The sequence below is a fragment of the Urocitellus parryii genome, chromosome 2 (genome assembly GCF_045843805.1).
Source record: "Urocitellus parryii isolate mUroPar1 chromosome 2, mUroPar1.hap1, whole genome shotgun sequence".
Lineage (NCBI taxonomy): Eukaryota > Metazoa > Chordata > Mammalia > Rodentia > Sciuridae > Urocitellus > Urocitellus parryii.
In genome coordinates, this window is record NC_135532.1 from 105,507,700 (window position 1) to 105,529,553 (window position 21,854).

The 21,854-nt window shown below is 37.8% G+C and overlaps 1 protein-coding gene and 1 pseudogene across 1 annotated transcript in view; both read right to left on the bottom strand.

Annotated features, from left to right (window-relative positions):
- Positions 1-21,854, bottom strand: part of Gk5 (glycerol kinase 5) — an 80,507-nt gene that overhangs the window by 35,958 nt on the left and 22,695 nt on the right. The window contains exon 5 of the mRNA XM_026385054.2: positions 17,247-17,378. Coding sequence (XP_026240839.2) covers positions 17,247-17,378 — 132 coding nt within the window. The remainder of the gene's footprint in view (positions 1-17,246; positions 17,379-21,854) is intronic.
- LOC113178547 (protein LLP homolog pseudogene) lies at positions 59-11,516 on the bottom strand (annotated as a pseudogene).

Here is a 21,854-nt window from a genome sequence, read left to right on the forward strand (position 1 = left end):
GCATACATTCTCCAATCAAACATCTGTCCCATGTAGAATTCTTCAAGTTTTTAAGAGTCTACCAGGCCAAACCCTTTGCAACCTTTGCTGCTTTTGCTTTGCTCTTCCCCTTTCCTTTTTCTCGCTTTGCCTTCAGTCTTTTTCGCTGCCTCTGGTTCATCCACACAGGGTACTGTCCATGCTGGTCTAGAAGAGTCTTTTTGTTTCTCTTAATCTCAGTCTCCATTTTCATGTCGTCTTTTTCATCATTCAACACACTCTGCGTTTTCTCTTGGCAATGTTTAGGTACCACCACAGTTGCTATTTCTTCAACATCTTTCATTAAAACATCACTGCCAACTTTGAGAATATTTTTAAGTCTGTTGAGCTCTTTCGGAGCATTCTTTTTCCTCTTTTCAGCCCGCATCTTCCTTTTCCACTTACTCTGTAAGCTTTTAGCCACCTTTTACAAGATCACGTTTTGCAAGCAGCATGCCGCCACTGACTGAAAGCCCCCCAAAATAAATATTTAATAAAAATAGAAACTCCAATTTCCTGAATGATGTATAAAGAATATATAGAAGTCATTGCTTCCATTCTTATAAGAAAAAAAAAAAAAGCTGAGAAAACTGAAAATCAACAACTCCTCTTTGATAACATCCCAGAGTTGAGGTCACAGAGCAAATACCTGTCCTGAAAACTACAAAGACGGGGCTGGGGTTGTGGCTCAGTGGTAGAGCGCTTGCCTAGCACATGTGAGGCACTGGGTTCGATTCTCAGCACCACATGAAAATAAATAAAATTGTGTCCACCTATAACTAAAAAAATAAATATTTTTTTTAAAATTAGCAACAACCCCAATGCTAAAAATTTTTTTTTTAGAAAGAAAACTACAAAGACATAGGTGAATGCAGAGAATAAGAGCTTGCCAGAAGTATGTGCCACTGCATGAAGCATGGTAGGAACACTTAAATGGTACCAGATTAATTGCCATGAACTAGCTTGAGGGATACAGAGTCCCCTCTCTGAGGGTGTGCTTCTTGAAGGGAAAAGGGAAAGGTAATCATTGGGAAATGAGCCTCAAGTGCTCCGTACTCCTTAAAAGTGGTCTGCAATCAGGAAGCTGTATTGCCAGAGCCTAACCAACTTCAGTTTTATTGGAGCCTAATGGATGCAGGGACAGAGCTATGTTCAATTTCAGCACCTCTTGCCTTCTTGGCTCACCTGAAAAGGTATTTGTGAAGGGACACAAGTTCACTGAAAGACTGAGACCCAATCACAGGATTATACAATGCTTCTGCTCCCCACAATCTTAACTACAACATCACCAGAGTTCTGAATTACAACAGGGAATTGTAGCTAAAAGAACAGGAAACCTCAGACCTTATTAAAGAAGGTCCTAGTTAGGCATGGTGGTACACACCTACAATCCCAGCTACCCAGGGGCTGAGGCAGAAGGATCACAAGTTTGAGATCAGTGTGGGCAACTTAGGTTGACCCTATCTCAAATTTTTAAAAAAGGGCTGAAGCTGTAACTTGGAGGAGAGTATTTCCTAGCAAGTACAAGGCCTAGGTTTAATCCCTAGTACTATTAAAAAGAGAGAGAGAGGAAAAAAAAAAGTCATCTCTAGGGAAACCCAAACAGGCAAAGGAAGATAAAAACAAGAACACTAAGGAAAAGTTTAGAGTGAGCTATATATACCATTAATGGAGATTGGACATGTTTGTGTGATTCCACAATGTCAGAATTTACAGGATAACATCACAGGCACAAGCTACATCAACTTCATAGGCTTCAATTCTCCACATCCTGACAGTTTCCTTGGTGTTCTCCACAGCCTAATTCCTGAATAGATGAATGTAAAACTTCACGCAGAAAGCCTAGTTATCTAGATGGAACTGGAGACCATCATGCATAGTGAAATAAGCCAATCCCCAAACACCAAAGGCCAAATGTTCTCTCTGATATGTGGCTGCTAACCCACAATAATGTGGAGTGGGGAGAATAGAAGTTCACTAATTAGACAAAGGGGAATGAAGGGAAGGGAGGAGAGAGAGGAATAGGAAAGACAGTAGCCTGAATCGGACATCACTTTCCTATGCTCAATCATGAATAAACCACCAGTGTAACTCCACATCATGTTCAACCACAAGATAGGGAAGTTATACTCCATTTATTTATACATGCCAAAATACACGGTTATATACATATCTAAAAAAGAACAAATAAAAGAAAGAAAGCCTATTTAGGGGCTGGGGATGTGGCTCAAGCGGTAGTGCGCTCGCCTGGCATGCGTGCGGCCCGGGTTCGATCCTCAGCACCACATACCAACAAAGATGTTGTGTCCGCCGAAAACTAAAAAATAAATGTTGGAAAATTCTCTAAAAAAAAAAAAAAAAAAAAAGAAAGCCTATTTACCTCATTTCTTTTTTCCTATTTATTTATTTATTTATTTATTTTACTTGTAGGAGGACACAGTACCTTTATTTAGTTTTTATGTGCTTCACACATGCCAGGTTTCACACATGCCAGGCGAGCGCTCTACCACTGAGCTCCAGCCCCAACCCTTTATCCTAAATATCACATTTGGCTTTCAGCAAAAAAACAACAAATGGCAAGCTGAAAAGCAGAACAAAATCTGAAAGATCTGAGGGACAAGGCAAGCATCAGAACCAGATTGCAATAAGGCAGAGATTTTGGAATTATCAAAAAAGGTAAAATGCCTAGGACTAATATGCTAAGGACTCTAATGAAAAAAACAGATGGGTAATGTAAACAAAGATAAGGAAACTCTAAGAAAGAAAAAGGAAATGCCGGAAATCAAAAACACTAGCAGATGGTCTGGAGTTGTGCTCACTAGTGGAGCCCTCACCTAGCATGGGTGAGGTACTGGGTGTGATCCTCTCAGCACCACATAAAAACTAAGTGAAAAAAATTAAGGTATTGTGTCTGTCTACAATTAAAAAAAAAAAATACTAACAGAAATAAGGAAAGCCTTTGAAACTCATCAGAGGACTGGAAAGAAAATCAGAGATCTTCAAGATATGTCAATAGAAACTTCCAAAATTAAAAAGCAAAGAGATTGGAAAAAAATAAATACGAATATCCGAGAACCATGGGACAATTACAAGAAGTCTAAGACACGTATAAAGAGAATATCAGAGGAGAGAAAGGAACAGAAGAAATGTTTTCTGTAAAAACATGACAGAATTTTCTAAAATCAACAACAAATACCAAATCATATATTCAGGAAGCTTAAAGAACACCAATCAGTATGAATACCAAAAAGTCTACACCTAGTATATCATATTCATACTGTAGAAAACCAAAGACAAAGAAAAAAATCTTGAAAGAAGGCAGAGTTAAAAAAAAAAAAAACTGATACAGAAAAATCTAAGTTGTAACTGATGAACAGCTGGAGGCTCAACTGCAGAGAAGGTTGACCAGGAAGGGAATTTGTAGTGCAGTGAAATTACTGGGTATGACACTGTAATGGTATACACATGTTATTGTCACACATTTGTAAAGGTGTATAACACAAGAGCAAACCCTAGTGTGAACTATAGACTTCAGTTAATAACATATCAAGACTTCAGTTAATAGCAAAATGTCATTATTGGCTAATGAATTGTAACAAGCACACTGTCCTAATACAAGATGTTAATTATTGGAGACACTGATGGAGGTACATAGGAACTCTGTTACCCACTCAGTTTTCTGTAAACTGATCAAAAATTAAAAATCTACAAATTAAATATTTAAAGAGTGGGCAAAATATCTGAACATATGCCTCACCAAAGAAGATATACAGATGATCAAATTCATTATGAAAATATGCTGCATATCATATGCTATTGGGGAACTGAAAGCAATGCAATATTATCACATACCATGAAAACAACAATCTGCTGCACACCTATTAGGATGCCTACAACACAAAACACGAACATTGAATGTTAGTGAGGATATGCAGCCACAGGAACTCTCTTTCGCTATTGGTGGGAGTGCAAAATGCTACAGCCACTTTTGAAGACAGTATGGCAGTTTTTTATAAAGCTAAATAGAGTTTTACCACAATTGAGCAATTGCACACCTCGGTATTTACCCAATGAGGCACACATTTATGTCCATAAAAAATCTACATACAAAACAGAATTTTATTCATTATTATAGTTTAGACATTAAACATCCCCCAAAAGCTTATGTGTTCAAGGGTTGGTTCCCAAAGCAGCAGACTTCAGAGGTAGGGACTGCAGGAGTAGACTATGAGGGTTCTGACTTCATAAATGGATTAATCTATGTACAGACTCATAGCTTAATGGGTTTGGGGAAAGGGGTTTTTTATTCAAGTAAGCTCTTTCTTTTAGCTCATTGGCCACAGAGAGGTGAGCAGCTTTGTTCCACAACGCGCTCCCTGCTACGATGTTTTACTCTGCCATAGACCCACAGCAATGGGTCTAAGAATCTGGACTAAAACCTCTGAAACTGATCCCAAATAAATCTTTCGTCCTTTTAAAAAAGTTGTTTTACTCAGTTTTTTTGTCACAGCTACAGAAAGGTGATTAACACATTCAAAAATTACAAAAAACTGGAAACAACCAAGGTGTTTTTCAACAGGAACTGAATAAACAAACTGTGGTAAATCTAAACAATGGCATTTTTTTATTGGTTGTTCAAAACATTACAAAGCTCTTGACATATCATATTTCATACATTAGAATCAAGTTGGTTATGAACTCCCAATTTTACCCCAAATACAGATTGCAGAATCACATCGGTTACACATCCACATTTTTACATAATGCCCTATTAGTAACTGTTGTATTCTGCTACCTTTCCTATCCTCTACTATCCCCCCTCCCCTCCCCTCCCATCTTCTCTCTCTACCCCAACTACTGTAATTCATTTCTCTCCTTGTTTATTTTCCCATTCCCCTCACAACCTCTTAAATGTAATTTTGTATACCAATGAGGGTCTCCCTCCATTACCATGCAATTTCCCTTTTCTCTCCCTTTCCCTCCCACCTCATGTATCTGTTTAATGTTAATCTTTTCTTCCTGTTCTTCCTCCCTGCTCTGTTCTTGGTTGCTCTCATTATATCAAAGAAGACATTTGGTATTTGTTTTTTAGGGATTGGCTAGCTTCACTAAGCATAATCTGCTCTAGTACCATCCATTTCCCTGCAAATTCCATGATTTTGTCATTTTTTAGTGCTGCGTAATACTCCATGGTGCATAAATGCCACATTTTTTTTATCCATTCATCTTTTGAAGGGCATCTGGGTTGGTTCCACAGTCTAGCAATTGTGAATTGTGCTGCTATGAACATCGATGTGGCAGTATCCCTGTAGTACGCTCTTTTAAGGTCTTTAGGGAATAGTCCGAGAAGGACAAAAGCTGGGTCGAATGGTGGTTCCATTCCCAGCTTTCCCAGGAATCTCCATACTGCTTTCCAAATTGGCCGCACCAGTTTGCAGTCCCACCAACAATGTACAAGTGTACCCTTTTCCCCACATCCTCGCCAGCACTTGTTGTTGTTTGACTTCATAATGGCTGCCAATCTTACTGGAGTGAGATGGTATCTTAGAGTGGCTTTGATTTGCATTTCTCTGACTGCTAGAGATGGTGAGCATTTTTTCATGTACTTGTTGATTGATTGTATGTCCTCCTCTGAGAAGTGTCTGTTCAGGTCCTTGGCCCATTTGTTGATTGGGTTATTTGTTATCTTATTGTCTAATTTTTTGAGTTCTTTGTATACTCTGGATATTAGGGCTCTATCTGAAGTGTAAGGAGTAAAAATTTGTTCCCATGATGTAGGCTCCCTATTTACCTCTCTTATTGTTTCTCTTGCTGAGAAAAAAACTTTTCAGTTTAAGTAAGTCCCATTTGTTGATTCTTGTTATTAACTCTTGTGCTATGGGTGTCCTATTGAGGAATTTGGAGCCCGACCCCACAATATGTAGATCGGAGCCAACTTTTTCTTCTATCAGATGCAGAGTCTCTGATTTGATATCTAGCTCCTTGATCCACTTTTGAGTTAACTTTTGTGCATGGCGAGAGGAGGGGATTCAGTTTCATTTTGTTGCATATGTATTTCCAGTTTTCCCAGCACCATTTGTTGAAGATGCTATCCTTCCTCCATTGCTTGCTTTTAGCTCCTTTATCAAATATAAGATAGTTGTAGCTTTGTGGATTAGTCTCTGTGTCCTCTATTCTGTACCATTGGTCTACCCGCCTGTTTTGGTACCAGTACCATGCTGTTTTTGTTACTATTGCTCTGTAAAATAGTTTGAAATCTGGTATCACTATACTGCCTGATTCACACTTCCTGCTTAGAATTGCTTTTGCTATTCTGGGTCTTTTATTTTTCCATATGAATTTCATGATTGCTTTATCTATTTCTACAAGAAATGCCATTGGGATTTTGATTGGCCTTGCATTAAACCTATAGAGAACTTTTGGTAATATCACCATTTTGATGATGTTAGTTCTGCCTATCCATGGGTATATTTTTCCATCTTCTAAGATCTTCTTCTACTTCTCTTTTTAGGGTTCTGTAATTTTCATTGTATAAATCTTTCACCTCTTTTGTTAGGCTGATTCCCAAGTATTTTATTTTTTTGAGGATATCGTGAATGGAGTGTTTTTCCTCATTTCCGTTTCAGAAGTTTTGTCGCTGATATACAGAAATGCCTTTGATTTATGCGTGTTGATTTTATATCCTGCCACTTTGCTAAATTAATTTATTAGTTCTAGTAGTTTCTTTGTAGACCCTTTTGGGTCTTCTAGGTATAGAATCATGTCATCCGCAAATAGTGATAATTTAAGTTCTTCTTTTCCTATTTTTATGCCTTTAATTTCTTTCGTCTGTCTAATTGCTCTGGCCAGTGTTTCGAGAACTATATTGAATAGAAGTGGTGATAGAGGGCATCCCTGTCTTGTTCCAGATTTTGGAGGGAATGCCTTCAGTTTTTCTCCATTGAGAATGATGCTAGCCTGAGGCTTAGCATATATAGCTTTTACAATGTTGAGGTAAGTTCCTGTTATCCCTAGTTTTTCTAATGTTTTGAACATAAAGGGATGCAGTACTTTGTCGAATGCTTTTTCTGCGTCTATCGAGATGATCATACGGTTCTTATCTTTAAGTCTATTGATGTGGTGAATAACATTTATTGATTTCCGTATATTCAACCATCCTTGCATCCCAGGGATGAATCCTACTTGATCATGGTGCACAATTTTTTTGATATGTTTTTGAATCCTATTCCCCAGAATTTTATTGAGGATTTTTGCATCTAGGTTCATCAGAGATATTGGTCTATAGTTTTCTTTCTTTGAGGTGTCTTTGTCTGGTTTAGGAATCAGGGTGATGTTGGCCTCTTAGAATAAATTTGGCAGAGCTCCCTCTTTTTCTATTTCCTGAAATAACTTGAAAAGTATTGGTATTAATTCTTCTTTAAAGGTTTGGTAAAACTCCGCTGTATACCCATCCGGTCCTGGGATTTTCTTGGTTGGTAGTCTTTTGATTGCTTCTTCTATTTCATCCATTGATATTGGTCTGTTTAAGTTGTGAGTATCCTCCTGACTCAGTCTGGGCAAATCATATGACTTAAGAAATTTTTCGATGTCTTCACTATCTTCTATTTTATGGGAATATAGGTTTTCAAAATACTTTCTAATTGTCTTCTGTATTTCTGTAGTGTCTGTTGTGATATTGCCTTTTTCATCCCGTATGCTAGTAATTTGAGTTCTCTCTCCTCTTCTCTTCGTTAGCATGGCTAAGGGTCTGTCAATCTTATTTATTTTTTCGAAGAACCAACTTTTAGTTTTGTTAATTTTTTCAATAGTTTCTTTTTTTTCTATTTCGTTGATTTCTGCTCTGATTTTAATTATTTATTGGCTTCTGCTACATTTGCTGTTGTTTTGCTCTTCTTTTTCTAGGGCTTTGAGATGAAGTGTGAGCTCATTTATTTGTTGGTTTTTCCTTTTTTTGAGGAATGACCTCCAGGCGATGAATTTCCCTCTTAAAACTGCTTTCATTGTGTCCCATAGATTCCGATATGTTGTGTCTGTATTTTCATTTACCTCTAAGAATTTTTTGATTTCCTCCTTTATGTCTTCTGTAACCCATTGATCATTCAGTAACATATTGTTCATTTTCCATGTGATGTAGGATTTTTCCTTCCTTCTTTTATCATTGATTTCCAGTTTCATTCCATTATGATCAGATAAAATGCACGGTATTATCTCCACCCCTTTATATTTACTGAGGGTTTCCCTATGGCATAATATATGGTCTATTTTTGAGAAGGATCCATGTGCTGCTGAGAAAAAAGTATATCCACTTGATGATGGTTGATATATTCTATATATGTCAGTTAAGTCTAGGTTATTGATTGTGATATTGAGTTCTATAGTTTCTTTATTCAACTTTTGTTTGGAGGATCTGTCCAATGGTGAGAGAGGTGTGTTGAAGTCACCCATAATTATTGTGTTGTGGTCTATTTGATTCTTGAACTTGAGGAGAATTTGTTTTATGAACATCGCAGCACCATTATTTGGTGCATAAATATTGATAATTGTTATGTCTTGTTGGTGAATGGTTCCTTTTAACAGTATATAATGTCCTTCCTTATCCCTATTGATTAACTTAGTCTTGAAGTCGATTTCATTCGATATGAGGATGGCCACCCCTGCTTGCTTACGAGGACCTTGTGCGTGGTATATTTTTTCCCAACCTTTCACCTTCAGCCTGTGTACGTCTTTTCTAATCAGATGTGTCTCCTGCAGGCAGCATATTGTTGGATTTGTTTTTTTTAATCCATGTTACCATCCTATGTCACTTTATTGGAGAGTTTAAGCCATTAACGTTTAGAGTTAGTATTGATACATGGTTTGTATTTCCAGCCATGTTTGATTATTTATCTTCTTCTTTTTTTAAATTTAGTTTGCTTCTCCATGATTAGCTTTCCCCCTGCCCTCTGTCTTTATGGAGGCACTTCCCACTGATGGTTTTGTTTATTGTTTTTCATTTCTTCCTCGTGTAGTGTTTTGCTCAAGATGCTTTGCAATGCTGATTTTCTGGCTGCAAATTCTTTTAGCTTTTGTTTATCATGAAAGATTTTTATTTCATTGTCGTACCTAAAGCTTAATTTTGCTGGATACAGAATTCTTGGTTGGCATCCATTGTCTTTCAGTGTTTGAAATACGTTGTTCCAGGATCTTCTCACTTTCAGCGTCTATGATGAAAAATCCGTTGTTAACCTTATTGGTTTACCCCTGAATGTAATCTGCCTCCTTTCTCTTGTAGCTTTTAATATTTTCTCTTTGTTCTGTATATTGGATATCTTCATAACAATGTGTCTTGGCGTTGGTCTACTGTGATTTTGTGTGCTCGGTGTCCTGTATGCATCTACAATTTGTATATCCATTTCCTTTTTTATTTCTGAAGTTTTCTGTAATTATTTCATTTAGCAGGTTATTCATTCCCTTGGTTTGAATCTCTGTACCTTCCTCTATCCCGATGACTCGTAGGTTTGGTTTTTTTATGTTATCCCATATCTCTTGGATGCTTTTCTCATGATTTTTGACCAGCCTTTCTGAGTTGGCTAGGCTCTTTTCAAGATGATATATTTTGTCTTCATTATCTGACGTTCTGGCTTCTACTTGCTCCACTCTGTTAGTGATGCTCTCAATTGAGTTTTTAATTTGGTTTATCGTTTCCTTCATTTCTATAATTATTGTTTGATTTTTTTAATAATCTCTATCTCCTGATAAAGATGCTTAACTTCTTCTTTTATCTGTTTATGTAATTCATTTTCAATGTGTTCTTTCACTGTTTGGATTTGCTGTCTCATATCCTCTTTAAGGTTCCATTCCACCTGTCTAAGGTATTCCTTGAGTTCTTTATATGACGATTTTTCTTCTGACTCTAGGTCCTCCTGAGTATTTAGGCTGTCCTTCATTGTTTGTACTCCTTTTCTTCCTTGCTTTTTTATACTGCTCATGTTACTTCTTGTTCTGTTTGACTGCTGAGTTACTGTTTACTCTTATAAATTTATTTGATGCTTGGGAGGAAAGATATTAGAAGGGAAGGGAAGAAGTCACTAAACAGAATGAGAGTAGGCAGGTAGAATTCAAGGAAGGGGGAATAAGAAAATTGAAAAGAAATGAAAAGACAAAAGAAACAAAAAAATAGAAAAGAAAGAAAGAAAAAAAATTTTTTTACAAAAATAATAATGATAATAAAAAAGATAAAAATTAAAATTAAAAAAAATAATAATAAAATAAATTTTAAAAAAAATTAAAAACATTAAAAAAAAGTTAAAGAACAACAACAAAAAAATGAAAATGAAAGAAAAAGAGGGCTGGGGATGTGGCTCAAGTGGTAGCGCGCTTGCCTGGCATGCGTGCGGCCCGGGTTCGATCCTCAGCACCACATACAAACAAAGATGTTGTGTCCGCTGAGAATTAAAATAAATAAACATTAAAAAAAAAAAAGAAAGAAAAAGAAAAAAAAAGAAAAAAGAATAATAATAAATGCAGTCATAGAGTTCGATTAACTTCTCTTCCAGTAGGTGGTGCTGTGTCCACTGCGTCAAGCTTCTCCTCTCAATAGGTGGGAACCAATCACTGTGCAGCAGCTCTTCCTCCCAGACTGGGCGGGTCTCCAATCCTGAGTGTCTAGGGCCTTCTCTTGTGTTTCCTCAAGCCAGGCCCCACTCACTGGTGACACTCACCACAATACTGGCTACACGCCAGGTCTGCTGCTCCTGGGAGCCCTGTTTTCATGAACGCCTGGGCATACTCTCCCTGTTTACCTCCCTCAGACCCTAAGTTTGTAGAGCTTGGGGCTGAGAACCCCCAGCGAATTTGCTTGCCCTCCGGTAGCCACGCCCCCGGTAGCTGGTGCAAGAGACCTCAGTTGTCAGCACTGGTGGGAGCGGTAGCCGGGAGTTCCGCGCCGGAAGTTCCGCGCCGCGAGTCCCGCGCCACTCTTGATTCCCTCGGTCTGGCTATCGCACTCACAGGAGAGCTGGGAGGGGCCCTTACGGGAGAGATATGGCTAGGGGATTACACACCTGTTGCGCAGGTTTCAATGAAGTTATCTCCTCCGCCCGTGACGTCAGTTCTCTGCCAAGGTGGTATCCCATGCAAATGATGACCGTTCCTTCCCTTTGCCAGGTGACCAATGCAACAGGTGGGTCCTGACTGTCTCTCCCAATCCCCATTTCAATCCTGTGGCCACTGCCTATGAAGGCTCGGTTGACTTTTACCTCTAAGTTCAGAAGGGCCAACCAGTTATTTCAGCGGGATTGTTAGTGCTGAGTCACGAGAAGCAGGCGAACCTGAGCTTGAATGCAGCCGATCTGGGTTCGGTGTGTGTGTTCTGAGGGGCCCAGACTGTTAGCCCCAGATCCACATTGGCTCAGCATTGCCTAGTGATCCTGAGCAAATAGCATTTAAACAACTTACGGCTCCCTATGCCCACGGAGCTGAAGAGATCGGAGACTTGATATCTCCATCCCCGCCGCCATGTTGGATCTCCTCAATGATATTCATGTTACCCTTACCGCTTCCTGGCATAAGCAAGTTCTTGGGATTATATAAACTACTGCTTCTGTTTCCAGACCAGATTTCTATAAGTGAAACCCTGCCGCCATCGCTGCCACCTCTGGGCCGCGCTCACGGGCGCCGCGCTCGTCTGCAACCTAAGCAGCGCCGCCGGGGCCTCCGCTGCTCCTCGGCCCGGCGCCCGGCCCCAGCCGCCACAATGGCATATTATTCAATGAAAAAAAGAAATGGGCCTGGGCTGGAGTTGTGACTCAGTGGTAGAGCACTTGCTTAGCATGCGTGAGGCATTGGGTTCGATCCCAGCACATTTAAAATGAATAAATAAAATAAAGGTATTGTGTCCATCTACAACTAAAAAAATTTTTAATAAAAGAAAAAAATGGGCCTTATGTAAGTATATGACTGCAGTCCAGTGTTAAGTCTACAACATGTATAACCAAAAGAATGAGAAATTATGCTCCATTTATGTATGATATGTCAAAGTGCATAAATGTATTCTACTGTCATGTATAACTAATTAGAAGAAATAAAAAATACATTAAAAAAAGAAATGGGCTGTCAAGCCACAAAAAATGACACGAAACACCTTAAATGTACATTGATAATGAAAGAAGTCAACATAAAAAGGCCAGGTACTATATGATTCCAACTATATAACATTTAGGAAAAGGCAAAACTATAGAAATAATTTTAAAAATCAGGGGTTGCCAAGGGTTCAGGAGTTTAAGGAAAGGAATGAATAGGTGAACCAGAGGGAAATTTTAGGGCAATAAAACTATTGCATATGATTCTTAATGTGTAGTCCAACAACTGTAACATGTGCCACATTAAGGTAAGATGCTAAGAACAGAAGAAACTGTGTTGGGGGTGGGAGCATATGGGATCTCTCTGTCCTTTCTGTTCAATGTTTCTATAAATCGAAAATTGCTCTAAAGTTGAAATCTATTAATTTTTTTCCTGGACAAAAGACTTAAACAGATGCTTCACAAAAGGATGCACAAGTAACCAATAATTAGCACAAGATGATCAACTTTGTTAGTAATTAGGAAAATGTAAAATAAGTACATGATGAAATAAAGAAGTATGATTTCAACACTGCTTCTTTTTTCAAATTGTTTTTACTATTATGGGTTCTCAAATTTCTATATGAATTTTAGGATCAGCTTGTGTGCTAAAATTTTTTTAAAAAGCTATGGATTTTCCTGTGGAAAATACTGAAGATCACTGTAATCTTTTTTTTTTTTTTTCTTAATGATGCTGGGGATAAAACCCAGGGTGCATGTGAGGCAAACACTACGAACTGAGCTACATCCCCAGCCAGAGGATATCTTTACCTTTATTTCAGCCTCCATTGATTGCAAACAACATTTTGTAGTTTCTGTAAGTTTTGCAGCTCTTTTGTTAAATGGATTTCTAAGTTTTTTGTTGTTGTTCCTGTTGTTTTTTTGGGGGGCATCAGGGATTGAACTCAGGGACTCTTGACCACTGAGCCACATCCCCAGCCCTCTTTTGTATTTTATTTAGAGACAAGGTTTCACTGAGTTCTTAGCACCTCGCTTTTGCTGAAGCTGGCTTTGAACTCGCAATCCTCCTGTCTCAGCCTCCTGAGCTGCTGGAATTACAGGTGTGTACCACTGCACCCAGCTGGATTCCTAGGTAGTTTGTTCCATGCACACCTTTTTTTTTTTGGTGGTGCTGGGGATTGAACCCATGGCCTTGTGCATGTGAGGTAAGCACTTTACCAACTGAGGTACATGCCCAGCCCATATTTTATTCTTTTTGACACTATCATAAATAGAACTGTTTCCTTTATTTCAATGAATTTCTAACTCATTGCTAGTATATAGAAATTGATTTTTGTATATTGATTTTATACCCTGCAACTCTGCTGAACTTATTAGTTGTAATCATTTTCTCAGAGATTTCTTAAGACTATCTATATAGACAATCATGTCATCTGGATCACAGAGATACTTTCACTCCTTCCTTTCCAAACTAGCTGCATTTTATTTCATTGCTTAACTGTGTAACTGCTCCAACTTATAACCTCCAGTAAAATGTTAATTAAAAGTGATGAGCATGGATATCCTTATCTCATTTCTGAACTTACAGGGAAAGCACTCAGTCTTTTACCATTAAGTATAGTGTTTGCTATAGGGTCTCCACAGATCAGGTAGAAGTAGTCACCCTTTTTTTTTTTTTGGTACGAGGGACTGGACTCAGTGGCACTTGACACTGAGCCACACTCCCAGCCCTATTCCGTATTTTATTTAGAGACAAGATCTCACTGAGTTGCTTAGCACTTCACTTTTGCTGAGGCTGGCTTTGAACTCTCAATCAGGTCCTCTTATCTCAGCTCCCGAGATGCTGGGATTACAGGCATGTGCCACCATGCCCAGTTGGCCCTAATAAGTCACCCTTTATTCCTACTTTGTAGGGTTTTCTACATCTACTGACATGCTCATGTATTTTCTATCCCTTATTCTACTAATTTGGTATATTACATTAGTCAATTTTCAAGTGCTAAATCAACCTTGCATTCCTACAATAACTCCTACTTGGTCACAGTATATAATTGTTTTTATTTGTTGCTAGATTTGACTTGCTAAAATTTTGTTGAGGATTTTTGCATCTATATTCATAAGGGATATTGGTCTGCAATTTTGTGATGTCTTTGATTTTGGTGTCAGGGTAATACTGGCCTAATGAGCTGAAAAGTGTTCCATTCTCTTCTATTTTTGGAAGAATTGGTCAAAATTCTTCTTTAAGCTTTTGGTAGATTTCACCAATGAAGCTATCTAGACCTGGGATTTTCCAGGTGAGAATCTATTACTTACTAATTCAAACATTTTACTTGCTAAGATTTATTCAGATTGTTTATTTTTTATTTTTGAGTAGTTTGTATATTTCTAGGAAAATTTCCATTTTTTAATAGTGACCTAACTTGTTCATAGTGTTGCCCATTAAGGCTTTTTGTGAAATCACAATTATTAATGTCCCCTTTTTCATTCATGGTTTTATTTATTTTGGTTTGCTTTCTTTTTTGTCTGTGTAGCTAGTCTTTTCAAAGAACCAACTTCTGGTTTTAACGATTTTTTTTCATTTTTTTGTTAAGTATTTTATTAATTTCTATTCTAAATCTTAATTTTTTCTTTTCTTGCTTTGGGTTTAGTTTGCTTATCTTTTCATAGAAAGTTAGGTTGAGTTAATTTTTTTTTCTTTTTAACTATATTCTTAAATGGGTGTGGTGGTATACTCCTATAATCCCAGTGACTTGGGAGGCTGAGGCAGGAGGATTGAAAGTTTAACACCAGCCTTAGCAACTAACTTGGCTAGACCCTGCTTAAAAATAAAAAATAAAAAGGGGTGGGGCCATAGCTCAGTGGTAGTGACCCTGGATTCAATTCCCAATACTGAGAAGGAAAAAAAAAAAGAAAAAATTCTTTTTTTTTTTTTTTTTTTTAGAGAGAGTGAGAGAGGAGAGAGAGAGAGAGAGAGAGAGAGTGAGAGAGAGAGAGAGAGAGAGAAAGAATTTTTAATATTTATTTTTTAGTTCTCGGCGGACACAACATCTTTGTTGGTATGTGGTGCTGAGGATCGAACCCGGGTCGCACACATACCAGGCGAGCGCGATACCGCTTGAGCCACATCCCCAGCCCAAGAAAAAATTCTTAATATAGCCTTGCTATAAATTTATAAAAACTGCTTTGCCTGCATCCCATAGTTTTGATATATTGTATCATCATTTTCATTCATTTCAAAGTATCTCCTAATTTTGACCCTAATTTTGATATCGTGTCCATCTGCTATAAAAAATATTTTTTTAAAAAAGAAAGACAATAGGATATTGTAGTCTTCAACTATTCCCTTTCAATTGTCTATTTTCCTTTTTAATTCTGTCAATTTTGCTTCATGTATTCGGGGCTCTGTTATTGGATGCATATACAATTATAAAATTGTTTTTTAATCCTGATGGATTAACTTTCTTATCATTATAAAATTCTCTCTTTGTCTCTTGTAATTTTCATTTTTTGTTTTAAAGGCTATTCTATCTGATACCAGGATAACCACTGCATTTTTTTTTTTTTTTTTTTTGGTATCATTAGTGCCTTACCACTGAGCTATACCCCAGGGTCTTTTTTATTTTATTTTGAGACAGGGCCTCACTAAGTTGCTAAGGCTGGCCTCGAACTTGCAATCCTTCTATCTCAGCCTCCCACATTGCTGGAATTACAAGTGTATGTCACTATATCGGCTCACTCCATGATATGGCTTTTCTACCCAATTATTTTTATTTTTGAAATCTAAAGTATATCCCCAGTAGACAGCATTTAGCTGGATTTGGAGATGGGGTACAGGGGATTGAACTCAGGAACCTTGAGCCCACTAGCTTTACCCCCAACCCTAGATCTTATTTTTTTACTCAGTCAAATATTGCAATGAGGTCCGTACTTACCCACAAGAATGCTAAAATTAAAAAGTCCAATAGCATTTATGAAGGTCAATCAAATAAAAAGTCCTCCCATCACGATAGTGGGTGAACACTTTAGAAATGTGTTTTGAAATTATCCACAATCATTGAAGATATATATATATACATTCATGCCCTAAATATTCCATTTCTACATATAGACAATGCTTACATGTACACTGATATATTCATTTTTTTTTGAGAGAGAGAGAGAGAATTTTTTAATATCTACTTTTTAGTTTTTGGCGGACACAACATCTTTGCTTGTATGTGGTGCTGAGGATCGAACCCGTGCCGCACGCATACCAGGGGAGCGCGCTACCGCATGAGCCATATCCCCAGCCCCTGATATATTCATTATAGCCCAAACTTGAAAATAATCCAAATGTATATGAACAGAATAGATTTTTTAAAAACTGTAGTAAAACCATATACTGAACAATAAGTAATATTGAAAATATTAGCAAACTATTTTACACACACAGGCATATTTTACTAATATGTTACACACCATACAATTCAATTTATATAGTTCAAAAATATTCAGGCAAGGGGCTGGGGTTGTGGCTCAGTGGTAGAGCACTTGCCTAGAATGTGTGAGGCACTGGGTTCGATTCTCAGCACCACATAGAAATAAAATAAAGGTCATTAACAACTAAAAAAAAATTTTTTTTAAAAATTTTCAGGCAAACTGGGCACAGTGATGCACACTAGGAGACTAAGGCTGGAGGACTGTAAGTTCGAGGCCAGCTGCAGCAACTTAGTGAGGACCTATGTCAAATAAAAAATAAAAAGGGCAAGGCATATGGCTCACTGGTAAAATGTCCCTGGGTTCAATGCCTAGTACCAAAAACCAAAAAGCAAAAATATTCAGGCAAAATTAAAGTATGGTACTGAAGAATACACACATAAATGATAAAAATGTAAAAACTTCATATACAATATGAAATTACACAGTGGTACAGTTCTTGATCCAGGTGGTGCCACACAGTCGTTGCTCTACTAAGTACCACCCTGTGTAAACCTGTGATTCGTCCACCTTTCTACATGTGTACACAACAAAAAGGTTTTAAAAACCATACCAAGTAAATATGACTTATCTTCCATTTCAATAGTGGTAGGGCTTCATATTCCCTCAAATAATTGAATTACTAGTTTTATTTCTTGGATTTTCCCTTCCCCGGTCTTTCTCACATTTCTACACACAAAACCTTTTCCCTACCTCTGTCAGGTTCTGCAAAATCCAGGCCAAACGCAAAGAAGCCTGCTGGGTGGTGAAGGTGAACCGGCTGGCTGCTAGGAGACGCTTACTTCTAGTGAAGAAGTGCAGCACTCGGCAGGAACTGTGCAGGAGCTATTGAAAAGAAAGGAGTTTAAGAAAACCCACTGAAGGTATTTGATGTTTCTTTATCAATTTATACATATGCTAACAAACCCAATAACAAACAAGTCATTGAACTACTTAGGAAGTTGTTCTCAGCACTTAAGAAAATCTAGGGGCTAGGGATGTGGCTCAAGCAGTAGCTCGCCCGGTATGTGTGCATGCAGCCCAGGTTCCATCCTCAGCACCACATACAAAGATGTTGTGTCCGCCGAGAACTAAAAAATATTAAAAATTCTCTCTCTCTCTCTCTCTCTCTCTCTCTCTCTCTCTCTCTTTAAAAAAAAAAAAAAGAAAGAAAGAAAATCTAGAACAGAGCATGGCATGCCCAGCCACATGGGAGGCTCAGACAGGAGGATTACTTGAGCCCAGGAGTTTGAGGTCAGCGTGGGCAACATAGTGAGACCCCACCTTTTTTTTAATATTTATTTTTTAGTTGTAGTTGAACACAATACCTTTATTTTATTTATTTATTTTTATGTAGTGCTGAGGATTGAACCCAGGGGCCTCACAGGAGCGAGGTAAGCGCTCTACTGCTGAGCCACAACCCCAGCCCATGAGACCCCATCTTTAATAAATAAATAGCTAAATAAATCAATAAATAAGGGGCTGGGGTTGTGGCTCAGAGGTAAAGTGCTTGCGTAGCATGTGTGAGGCCCTGGGTTCGAACCTCAGCACCACATAAAAATAAATAAATAAAATAAATATATTGTGTCCAACTACAACTAACAACAACAACAACAAAAAAAAAACATACAAAAGCCTACAACTCTTTTTATCTTTCTATTTAGTTTTATATGGAAGTGAAGGAATAGAATCTAGGGAAGAGGCTGTATTGGTAGAGTTCTTATTTCATTAGGCTTAGGTATACTTAAATTTTGTTTGAGGTCTATCTGTTTAGTTAATTCACTGCTATTCAAATTGTAACACAATCTACATAAAACTCTTGACCAATCTTTGATTTTGAAGGCTCTTATTCCATATATTTTTACAATATCCATTATCTTGTATTTCAGCTTCAGGTTGCCTCTGTAAATCAAAACCCTAAGAAACCTGAATCTCATCAGTAAGAATGAACTCCTAGTGGCTCTTCCTCTTTTTTTTATTAGAAATCAAGTTATTACTAACTCAGAAGGAAATTTCCCTATATACTTTTTTTAATATCAATTTTTGTGTCAATTTTTATTGAGGTACAATTAACATACAGTAAGATTTGTCAATTTTTTTTTATGTGTGTGTATGTGGTGCTGGGGACTGAAACCAGGGCCTTGTGCTTGCAAGGCAAGCACTCTACCAACTGAGCTATATCCCCAGAACCAAATTTCCCTATATTTTAAATAATTAATACTTGGATGTTTATGATTTGATTTAATACTATCTATTCTTACCTAATGATCTAAGAACTTATTAAAAGCTTAAAAAAGTATTTAAAGTGACGGCCTATATTCCTTTTGTTATATTTTAAGAAATGATTCAAACTTAAGTAAGTTCTTCATCATAAGCATCCTGAATGGAATCCAGGGCATCACTCATGCTAGGTGAGTGCTCTACCACTGAGCTACACCCCCAGTTCTTTTTAAAATTTTTTTATTCTGAGACAAGGTTGTGAAAGTTGCCCAGGCTGGCCTTGAATTTACCATCTTCCTGTCTCAGCCTCCAAAGTAGCTGGGATTATAGGAGTGCACCCCAGACTGGCACAATGTACCTTATTATTAAAAATTGGATTTAGGATACTTTGAGGATCTTTGTTAAAAATGCTGACTCATTGGGGGTGTGGATACAAAGTATTAAGAGCTCCAGCACCTGTACTTTGAGTCAACACCTGAACAATGAACAACTTCATTTACATCTAACAAGTAATTGTTGGGGGCCTTCTATTCTATATATATGGACTGTGTTAGGCCTTGGAAAAAAAAAAAATGAGACAGCCAGAATCTCTGCCCTGTGAAAACTGCTATTCTAGTGAGAAGAAAGACAAATAAGTATTCAAACCAACAAGTTAGATAACCTAAGAAGACAGAATGTAAAATGAGTAATCATTTAATGTGCCACAAAGATATGTATCCCAATTTCAAATGTGTTAAAATATGAAAACAATGGCCAGGCGCAGTGGCATATACCAGTGGCATAAACCTGTAATACCAGTGACTCAGGAGACTAAGGAGGATCACAAGTCCAAGATCAGCCTCAGCAATTTAGCAAGGCCTAAGCAACTTAGCAAGATTCTTTCTCAAAATAAAAAAAATAAAAAGGGCTGGAAATATAGTTTAGTGGTAAAGCATCCCTGGGTTCGATTCCCAGTACCAGAAAAAAAAAAAAGTGTCTTAAAACTCATTTATTACTGGTGGTAATATAAATAATAAAATCATTCTTGGAAACAGGTTTGGCAGTTTCTTAAAAAATAAAACACACAAGTACCAGATAACTCACCAGTAGTGCTTTTGGGATGTGGTTTTATTTACATGAAGTTCTATACAAAGAATGCTCATAACAGCTTTATTTATAATAGGTAAAAACTGGAGTTAGCACAGATGTCCTTCAACAGGTGAGTGGTTAGATAAACTGTGGCACATCTGTACCACTGAATACATTCCAGCAATGAAAAAGAAAGAGCTGCTAATACATCAACTTGTACGGATCTCCAGGAAACAAGCCAATCCCAAAGGTAAAAAAGTATGATCTCATGTATAGAAAAAAAGTATGATCCCATGTATAGAACATTTTTTAAATAAAAACATTTTTTTAAATAGAGGACTGATTAGTGGTTGCCAAGAGATAATGATGGAAGAGAGTGAGGAGTATGTAGAGAAGAGGTAGATCACAGTTAATTAAAAGGCAACATAAGAGATCATTGTAGGGGCTGGGGTTGTAGCTTAGTGGTGGAGCACTTGCCTAGTAAGGATGAGGCACTGGGTTCAATCCTCAGCACCACAAAAAAATAAATAAATAAAGGTTAAATTCTTTTTTTTAAAATTTTTTTAGAGAATTTTAATATTTAATTTTTTTTAGTTTTCGACGGACACAACATCTTTGTTTGTATGTGGTGCTGAGGATCAAACCCGGGCCGCACGCGTGGCAGGCAAGCGCGCTACCGCTTGAGCCACATCCCCAGCCCTTAAATTCTTTTTTAAAGAGAAAGATCATTATAGCCATGCACAGTGGTGCATTTCTATAGTCCCATCACTGGGGAGGCTGAGTCCCTAAGCAACTCAGAAGAGACCCTGTCTCAAAATAAAAACATGCTGGGGATATGGCCCAGTGCTTAAAGGCCCTGGGTTCAATCCTTAGTACCTTGGAGGCGGGGGGAAGAGAGATCATTGTAGTGATGGATATGTTCAGTATCTTTTTGTGAGTGTGTGTACCAGGAATTGAAAGCAGGTACAATTTATCACTAAGCCATATCCCAGGCCTTTTTATTTTTCTAGTTTGTGACAGGTCTTGCTAAGTTGCTGAGGCTGGTGTTAAACTTACAGTCTTCCTGCCTCAGTCTATTGAGTCATTGGAATTATAGGCCAGGCCCAGGCTGTTCAGTATTTTGCATACAGCAGCAGATACCTGGAACCTGCACAGATGGAAAACTGTATAGAATATAACATAGGCACACAAATGAGTACAAGTAAAACTGGAGAAATCTAGATAAGATCTATGGATGATATTAATGTTAATATCCAGACTGTGACGTACTATAGTTTAGAAAAATGTTATCATTAGGAGAAACTATACAGTATATAAGGGACTTCTGCAATTTTTCTTATAAAAGCACCTGAATCTATGATTACATTAATTAAAATTTCAATTTAAAAGACGCATGTCACGGGGCTGGGATTGTGGCTCAGTAGTACAGCGCTCATCTAGCACATGGGAGGCCCTGGGTTCGACCCTCAGCTCCGAATATAAACAAATAAAATAAAGGTATTGTGTCCAATTACAACTTTAAAAATATTTTTAAAATAACACATGTCACCACAAGGAACTGATAAATGTTGGAGGAGACATTCTGAAATTTAATAAGTTTGGTGCAAGAAACAAAGGGAAATGTGAAAGACTGGGGTAGAGAGGGCTTTTCACAAGGGCAGGGAAGGGTTCCCAGAGGGGCTGACACATGGGTGGGTCCCTAAATCACCAGAAGGATCCAGACATCCAATCATGATGGGAGAACTCATGGTGAGCTACATGAACAGTATGCACCTGTAATCCTAGAGGCTAAGGAGGCTGAGGTAGGAGGAGCACAAGTTCAGAGCCAGCCTCTGCAACTTGGCAAAGCCCTAAGCTACTCAGTGAGACCCTGTCTCTAAATAAAATAGAAAAAAAAGGCTGGGGATATGGCTCAGTAGTTGAGTGCCCCTGGATTCAATCCTCAGTACAAAAAAAAAAAAAAGAGCTACAAGAACAAAAGCAGACGGGCAAAGATGGACAAAGGGGTCTGCAAAGTGGACAGGGCCAAACCAT